This window comes from Chrysemys picta, unplaced genomic scaffold (genome assembly GCF_011386835.1).
Source record: "Chrysemys picta bellii isolate R12L10 unplaced genomic scaffold, ASM1138683v2 scaf2315, whole genome shotgun sequence".
NCBI classification, from domain to species: Eukaryota; Metazoa; Chordata; order Testudines; family Emydidae; genus Chrysemys; species Chrysemys picta.
The window spans coordinates 1-9000 of NW_027055018.1; the positions used below are offsets into that span (position 1 = coordinate 1).

Below are 9000 nucleotides of genomic sequence, written 5' to 3' on the forward strand. Positions count from 1 at the left end.
AGCCTGGGAGCCAGAGCACAGTGGTGGGCTGGGTCCAGACTTCAAGAATGTCTCTTGATGTAGGGTCCAAACCCGGGATTCTGCCTTGAAGTGCGTTGGGGCTGGTTCTCTGAGGGGCTGGACCCCTGCACTGCCCACGGACTCCAGATGCAGTTGGAACAAGGTCCCTGCAGCCCTGTAGTTCAGAGAGATAAACGGAGGTGTGACGTGCAGTCTATATGGTTTTATAAAAACATGCTAATAAGTGAATATAATGTAACTGGGATAGTTTTATTAAGATTTGATAATAAGTGAATATAATGCAACTGGGATATGCTTCGTGCAAAAGGTCTCTTGTAAGGTATTACAAAGCTCATAATCTACTGAGTGTGATCATCCGATTTGTAGAAATGTACCACTCTTGTATCTAAAACCAGAAATATTAAATAGAACTCTGAGGGCCTATTGTAATTATGTAAAGTGTGGGCCATTAATGATGGTTTGGAATCTTGATGACTCCCTTTAACAAGGACCCTTGTCTGCAGATGGCTGTGTTTTCCTGTTAGTCTTCCTGTATATGTGTGTGCTGGCAAGTGGGCAATGAAGTCTTGCAGTGACATGTGATCATGTCACCTGAACTGGAATCCATCTTCAACCTGCTGCTTTTCCAGGGAGGGGGGTGGAAACCCAGAGGGACAAAGGGTTCCCGCCTTATGCAAAAGATATATAAAGGGGTGGAACAGAACAAAGTGGGAGAGGAGCCATCATGAAGAATCCCCTAGCTATCACCTGAGCTGCAACAAGAGCTGTACCAGGGGAAAGAATTGTGCCCAGGCCTGGAAGGTGTCCAGCCTGAGAAAAAACTTACTGAAGCATCTCTGAGGGTGAGATTATCTGTATTCAGTTTGATTAGACATAGATTTGCGCATTTTATTTTATTTTGCTTGGTGACTTACTTTGTTCTGTCTGTTACTACTTGGAACCACTTAAATCCTACTGTCTGTATTTAATAAAATCACTTTTTATTTAAACAACAAGGAGTCTGGTGGCACCTTAAAGACTAACAGATTTATTTGGGCATAAGCTTTCGTGAGTAAAAACCTCACTTCTTCAGATGCATTTTACTCACGAAAGCTTATGCCCAAATAAATCTGTTAGTCTTTAAGGTGCCACCAGACTCCTTGTTGTTTTTGTAGATACAGACTAACATGGCTACCCCCTGATACTTTTTATTTAGTAATTTACTCAGAGTATGTATTAATACCTGGGGGAGCAAACAGCTGTGCATATCTCTCTATCAGTGTTATAGAGGGTGAACAATTTCTGAGTTTGCCCTGCATAAGCTTTATGCAGGGTAAAACGGATTTATTTGGGTTTAGACCCCATTGGGAGTCGGGCATCTGAGTGCTAAAGACAAGCACACTTCTGTGAGCTGTTTTCAGGTAAACTTGCCGCTTTGGGACAAGTGATTCAGATGCTGGGTCTGTGTTGGAGCAGACGGGAGTGTCTGGCTCAGCAAGACAGGGTGCTGGAGTCCTGAGCTGGCAGGGAAAACAGGAGCAGAGGTAGTCTTTGCACATCGGGTGGCAGCTCCCAAGGGGGTTTCTGTGATCCATCCCGTCACAGGAGGTACCCAAAATGAGGCCATTGTTGTACATTTAGGCCTTACCGCCTTGCCCATTAACAACAGTAGGTGGGCTAAGGCTCATTGTCAGTCACTGTTTATACTTGATCACGGCTGACCTGGTTCTGGTCGTAAGCAGAGGCCTGGCAGTGAAAGGTCCTGATTCTATCCCCAGCACCCAGAGACAGATGGTCCCTCAGGGATGTAACGACCCTGGGGGATATTTTACACTCATGATCTTTCCCATGGGCTGGGGAATTCCACAGTCTCATTCCCAGGGCTGAGAACCTCAGGGTTAAGTTGCACATAGTGAAAATGTGACCCCTGCGTTGCACACTGTGCTGTGCTGCCCTGGGCAGATGTGGCTTTAAGCTGGTGTCCAAGCCCCGTCCCACTCTCAAGAAGGACTGGGCCAAAAGAGCTGGTTTTCAGTGGCACTGACACTGCCCGGGTCCTGGCCACCGGTCCCAGGGGCTCTGCGTTTTATTTTAATTTTAAATGAAGTGTCTTAAACATTTTAAAAACCTTATTTACTGTACATACAACAATAGTTTAGTTCTATATTATAAACTTATAGAAAGAGACCTTCTAAAAATGTTAACATGTATGACTGGCACGCGAAACCTGAAATTAGAGTGAATAAATGAAGACTCGGCAGACCACTCCTGAAAGGTTGCCGACCCCTGACCTAGGGGTTACAGTGGACGAGAAGCTGGATATGAGTCAGCAGTGTGCCCTTGTTGCCAAGAAGGCCAATGGCCTATTGGGCTCCATTAGTAGGCACACTGCCAGCAGATTCAGGGAGTGATTATTCCCCTCTATTCGGCACTGGTGAGGCCACACTTGGAGTATTGCGTCCAGTTTTGGGCCCCACACTACAGAATGGATATGGACAAACTGGAGAATCCAGGGGAAGGAAACAAAAATGTTTGGCGGGTGGGGGGACTGGAGCACATGACCTATGAGGAGAGGCTGAGGGAACTGGGCTTATTTAGTCTGCAGAAGAGAAGCCGGGTGGGGTGGGGGATTGGTTAGCAGCCTTCAACTACCTGAAGGGGGGTTCCAAAGAGGATGGAGCTCGGCTGTTCTCAGTGGTGGCAGATGACAGAACAAGAAGCAATGATCTCAAGTTGCAGTGGGGAGGATCTGGGTTGGATATTAGGAAACACTATTTCACTAAGAAGGTGGTGAAGCACTGGAATGGGTTCCCTAGGGAGGTGGTGGAATCTCCTTCCTTAGAGGATTTTAAGGTCAGGCTTAACAAAGCCCTGGCTGAGATAATTTAGTTGGGGTTGGTCCTGCTTTGAGCAGGGGCTTGGACTAGACACCTCCTGAGGTCCCTTCCAACCCTGATCTTCTATGATCCCAAATCAGTCTCCTGAGGGTTGGAAAAGAAAGTGTCAGATGTGGAGGGGCAGGGAATTCCCACTGAACCTCAAAGCACAGAGTGACCTCTCCAATCTTATAGCCCTGGTTCCAGCTATTGAGAAAATTGCTTCTGGGCTTTTTCTAGGCTAGTTCAGATCATTTGTAGATGTGTCGTTTGGGTTATTTCCCCTCCCCCTCCGCCTCTTTCTTTTAGTATAGTGATGCTAAAACTTTTGTAACTAATACAGCCAAATAATGAGATGAATAGTGAAGCAGGTTTAGCTACTTCATAAGAAAATGGGTAAATTTATTTCCCTGATTTTGAGTCTTCAAAGATTTTCTGAGATTTCAATTTTTGAATGTGCAAGTGTTTTATTGCCCCTCCTGAATTGTGGGTTTTCTCTCCTGGTGAAGGCTGTTTGGTCACATACTTTGATATTAGCTTAGTTTGACAGGATGTAGCTCAGATGCGCCTGGGAGTCGGGGAGCGGAGCAGGCCGGAGGCCGGGTCGCTCTACTTATGGGTGAGGGCAGGCCCGACCGCTTCTGGAGTCCTCAAGGGAGTGGGGGCGGAGCAGGGGCGGGGGCTGGGGAAGAGCTGGTGCCCCACACAGCTGCACACTTTGCGTATGGGTAAGGACGGCCCTGAGAGGCTGCACCCAAGACTGAGGCTCTATTGCGCTCGGTGTCGTATTAGACACACACATTGTGAGAGGCAGCTCCTAGGGGAAGGAGCTTCAAGTCTAACTGTACAAAGCAGACGCAAGGGGGAGTGTGTGGGTGTCGGGAGCGTCTCTGTGATTAAGGCCGGGCTTGTAAACCAAGTTTTCAACTTCCAATAGATGTGAAAAAACAACAACAGATTTTTCTTCCTCCAAATAACAGCACTTACACTTACAGTACAGGACAAGTAGCCCGAGTTCCCTGGAAGCTGCACAGCCGCGCAGCCACCCAGCAGCCTCCTTAGCGCCGCCTGGGCCCTCAGACAACCTACCCGGGGGGCTGCCATGGCCAGGGGAGGGGCACCCTTCCCTGAGCCCCAATCTATCCCGGCCTCCAACCTGCACCAACCCAGCTGAGCCTGAGCTGCCCTTGCCCAGGCCTGACGCCAGCCCTGGCCTTGCCAGGGAGAGGCGCCTATCCTGTGGGCCCGGCCCTGCAGCTGATATGGGGGGCAGGGGGTCGCCTCCCCGCCAAGCCTAGGTGCTGCTGCAGGGAGAGACAGCTGGGAAGAGGCCTCTCTCCCGGCCGGAGCACCCGCCTGCACCATTGGAATTCCCCACCCAGGCCTGGGACACTCATCTCCAGCTCTAATGAGTTGGATACAGGATCAAATTGATCCTAAGTGCAGAGACTCTCTGCTGCGGGGGGGGGGGGGGGACGACAAAATACAGGTGGATAAACTCCACTGTGCCTCAGACACAGGCCAGCGCTGCTGGAGTCAGCAGATACAGTGACGGTGATGGGGAAGGAGGGAATCCCTCCGACTCGCCCCATTGCCTTCCGGCCTTGCAGAGGCTGAACTGATCCATCTGTCCCACTCCTGCTCCTCCTCGTTACATGGAAATGTATTTTAAATAAGGAAAATGGTAAAAAAGAAAAATACCTGCTGCCCAGCACCACCTGGACCAGCGTGAGCACAACTGGGAAGGAGACATTTTGTCAGCAAAGGGGGGACTTGGTGACTAACAATCGCTCTGCTACTGGGGTGACAGTATAAATGTGATGCTCAGGGATTGTCCAGACTAGGAAAATGGGTGTCCATTAGGACAGGCCAAAGGGGAAGATGCCGGCTAACCCCAACCCCTGTGCCCGGGCTATGTCAGCACTGCAAACAGAGCGGTGTGTTTACATCAGGATCGCTACCTCCAGCACGCCGACGCCCAGGGAAATCCTAGAGCAGAAGACAAACCCCATGTCCATTTTCACTCAGTGAGGCGACTTGTGGTCACCCCTATTTCCCCCACCTGGGGCTGATGGAAACTCCTTGCTGGAAGGACACACACTCCAATGACTCACAGGAGAAAGGAGCAAGGGACTCACCCCAGAGAAGGGTGACCTGTAAAAGGCACAAGTGGGCAACACACGAGGCAGTTGAGAGAACAGAGGGACACAAATGGTGCAAACCAACCACAAGGTCACTATGTGGGAATTAGCAAATGTGTTTTTAAAAAAAGTCTTTTCTCACTGCGTTGCTGTCCTGTGAACACCCTGATGTCTTGTAAGGTGTGGGCCCTGAGTGAAACTTTTCCCGCACTCACAGCATCTATAAGGTCTCTCTCCTGTGTGAATTCTCTGATGTACAATGAGGTCTGAGCTCACACTGAAGCCTTTCCCGCACTCACAACACTGATAGGGTCTCTCTCCTGTATGTCTTGACTTGCCTGATGTGTAATTAGGGTTGATTTCTGTCTGAACAGTTTCTCACACTCACAGCACTCATAGGTGTCAAGTATCAGGGGGTAGCCGTGTTAGTCTGTATCTACAAAAACAACAGGGAGTCTGGTGGCACCTTAAAGACTAACAGATTTATTTGGGCATAAGCTTTCGTGAGTAAAAACCTCACTTCTTCAGATGCATAGAGTGAAAGTTACAGATGCAGGCATTATATACTGACACATGGAGAGCAGGGAGTTACTTCTCAAGTGGAGAACCAGTGTTGACAGGGCCAATTCAATCAGGGTGGATGTAGTCCACTCCCAATAATAGATGAGGAGGTGTCAATTCCAGGAGAGGAAAAGCTGCTTCTGTAATGAGCCAGCCACTCCCAGTCCCTATTCAAGCCCAGATTAATGGTGTTGAATTTGCAAATGAATTTTAATTCTGCTGTTTCTCTTTGAAGTCTGTTTCTGAAGTTTTTTTGTTCAATGATAGTGACTTTTAAATCTGTAATAGAATGACCAGGGAGATTGAAATGTTCACTTACTGGCTTATGTATGTTACCATTCCTGATGTCCGATTTGTGTCCATTTATTCTTTTGCGGAGGGACTGTCCGGTTTGGCCAATGTACATGGCAGAGGGGCATTGCTGGCACATGATGGCATATATAACATTAGTGGATGTGCAGGTGAATGAGCCCTTGATGGTGTGGCTGATGTGGTTGGGTCCTCTGATGCTGTTGCCAGAGTAGATATGGGGACAGAGTAGGCAACGAGGTTTGCTACAGGGATAGGTTCCTGGGTTGGTGTTTCTGTGGTGTGGTGTGTAGTTGCTGGTGAGTATTTGCTTAAGGTTGGGGGGTTGTCTGTAAGCGAGGACTGGCCTGCCTCCCAAGGTCTGTGAGAGTGAGGGATCATTTTCCAGGATAGGTTGTAGATCGTGGATAATGCGCTGGAGAGGTTTTAGCTGGGGACTGTATGTGATGGCCAGTGGTGTTCTGTTATTGTCCTTGTTGGGCCTGTCCTGTAGTAGGTGATTTCTGGGTACCCGTCTTGCTCTGTCAATCTGTTTCCTCACTTCCCCAGGTGGGTATTGTAGTTTTACAAATGCTTGATAAAGATCTTGTAGATGTTTGTCTCTGTCTGAGGGGTTGGAGCAAATTCGGTTGTATCTTAGGGCTTGGCTGTAGACAATGGATTGTGTGATGTGTCTTGGATGAAAGCTGGAGGCATGTAGGTAAGTGTAGCGGTCAGTAGGTGAGCACTCATAGGGGCGCTCTCCCGTGTGGATCCTCTGATGTGTATTGAGGGCTTTCTTGACAGTGAATTTTTCCCCACATTCATGGCACTCATAGGGTCTCACTCCAGTGTGGATCCTTTGATGTGTAATAAGAGCTGGACTCTGTGTGAACATTTTTCCACACTCAGAGCACTGATGAGGTATCTTTCCCTTGTGGATATTCTGATGTCCAGTAAGGTCTGAGCTGACAGTGAAGCTTTTCCCGCACTCACTGCATTCGTAGGGTTTCTCCCCTGTGTGGATCCTCTGATGTTTATTAAGGGCTGAGCTCTGAGTGAAGCTTTTCCCGCACTCACAGCATTCGTAGGGTTTCTCCCCTGTGTGGATCCTCTGATGGTTACTAAGGGTAGAGCTCAGAGTGAAGGTTTTCTCGCACTCACTGCATTCTTGGGGTCTCTCTCCTGTGTGGATTCTCTGATGTTTTAAAAGGCCTGAGTGGTTAGTGAAATGTTTTCCACACTCAGTGCATGTGTCTTTTCTCTCTCCTGTGGGTATTCTCGCCTGGGCTGTGGTTTCCAGGAGGTCCTGGTGAGTTCCCTGACAATTAATGGAGTTACCCACTTTCTCCGCTGGCTGGTTTCTCTGCTCCCTCTCTGGCCTGTGCTGACTCCCACAGGCTTTGCCCTGCACACGATGTCGGGACACATTCCCTCTGGAATCGTGCGATAATCCCCCATGTGGTGCCACTTGCTCAGAATCTTCCTGCTGAGGATTCTGCTTCTTCTCCTCACTCACCATCCCAGCACCTGCTGGGACAGAGAGAGAAACCTCAGACACAGGGATGGAAAGGGGAAAACAACCAAAATTAGAGCTGGAGAGACAGAAAAGAAACCTAGTAGCTGGATTCTCCACAACTCTTCCCCATAGGGGAGAGAGGAGGGGAACAATTCTGCCTCCACATCCCCTCGGGGAGGGAGCTCTGCCACGTGTCAGTCAGGATGCGTAGGAAGCCATGAGCGACAGCTGCCCTGAGGATACACGGCCTCCTGGGGATACTCCTGAACCCCGAGAGCTCACAAGGCTTTTAGGGACTCCCAGCTGTTTCCTTCGGGCACTGAGAGCTTTGAGTTGGTTTAATGATCCCTCACCTGCGCAGGCACCTCTGGGGATCTCTCCTTCCTCACAGCCCTTGAGATCCGGGACCCACGGCTCCTCCCCTCCTTCCAGCTAGGAGTTCACATCAGGTTTGGAAACTGGACACCCTGCTCAGGAGAAAGAAAACAAGGGAGATCAGGGAATTCATGGGACGTTTCTATTACTTTAACCCCAGCCCATTTTACAGCAGGGAAAGGCTGGGGGCAGCTCCCCAGGTGCAGGAGACTCTGCGTATGAGGGATTTAACTCTCCCCATCTCTGCTGGGAACACACACAGCCAGACACTGCTCAGCAAACGGGGTCCTAAAACACAGAGACAGGAACTCCACGTTCCAGGAAGTTAAGGCCCCAGCCAGAGGGGAAGTTACCCTGGACCTGCTTCTTCATCCCAGAGAGAAACCCCGAGAGAATGGGGGAGTTGTAGGAGAGTTGGGACCGGTGAGCACGGGCTGGTGGGATTCAGCGCAGTGAGGAATAGGAGGGACAGGGGGTGTCACCGAATGTCGTATCTCAGGATGTGTCTACACTTGAGACACCATGACTGGAGTGCTGTAGTGGGTCAGTGTAGATACTCAGCAATGGGAAGGTTCTGCTGTCGGGGTAGGTCATCCACCTCCCCCAGAGGCAATAGCTAGTCCACAGAAGCATCATTTTCTGCATAAAAACCAACTATTCTAACTACCCTAAATTCCACAGGTGCATTCAGATGGCCTTGAAATGTGCTGGTTTCTATGGTCATTCATGGACGGGTTACTGGTCCCAGTATGGGGTGACGGGTTAAAGATGTTCCTGAGATTCAGCCCCACCACCCTAGGCAGCTTTTGACAAAATCATCTTGGTCTTGAAATGTTTTTTGCACACAGCTGGGGCTGAAACTGGTTCTAATTGTCCCTGGACTGATCACAGTCACTTGTCGTTGATCTGTTAATACAGGACACCCCGTCTTCTGCAGGAAACCAGCTCTGAAAGCCAATAGCTGCGGAATCTGGAATCTCAGAGCAGCACAAGCCAAACTGAGCAGTCGCTGACCTGGAAATGCACACGTGCTGCCAGACTACGTCCCTATGAAGTGCGCGAGGGTTGCCAGCAATCTGCTGGTCCAGGGAAAGGTTTGCTCAAGGGGATGGGCTGCGGCCACTGAACCTGAACGACACCCATGAACTGAAGCCTGAGCCCGAGCTCCGATAGCTTTCACACTATGTGTGTGGTGCATTTTTCTTGCATTCGGCAGAAGTTCCTCTTGGAAGCTTTGCCC

At 49.6% G+C, this 9000-nt stretch overlaps 1 protein-coding gene across 1 annotated transcript; it reads right to left on the reverse strand.

Annotated features, from left to right (window-relative positions):
* Nucleotides 1-4637: 4637 nt before the first annotated feature.
* Nucleotides 4638-7774, reverse strand: LOC135980238 (zinc finger protein 584-like). The gene is made up of 2 exons (XM_065580282.1): nucleotides 7739-7774; nucleotides 4638-7396 (listed from the first exon to the last, which is right to left on the reverse strand). Exon 2 carries the CDS (start codon nucleotides 7386-7388, stop codon nucleotides 5649-5651), a length of 1740 nt encoding a protein of 579 aa, XP_065436354.1. The 5' UTR covers nucleotides 7389-7396; nucleotides 7739-7774; the 3' UTR covers nucleotides 4638-5648.
* Nucleotides 7775-9000: the final 1226 nt, after the last annotated feature.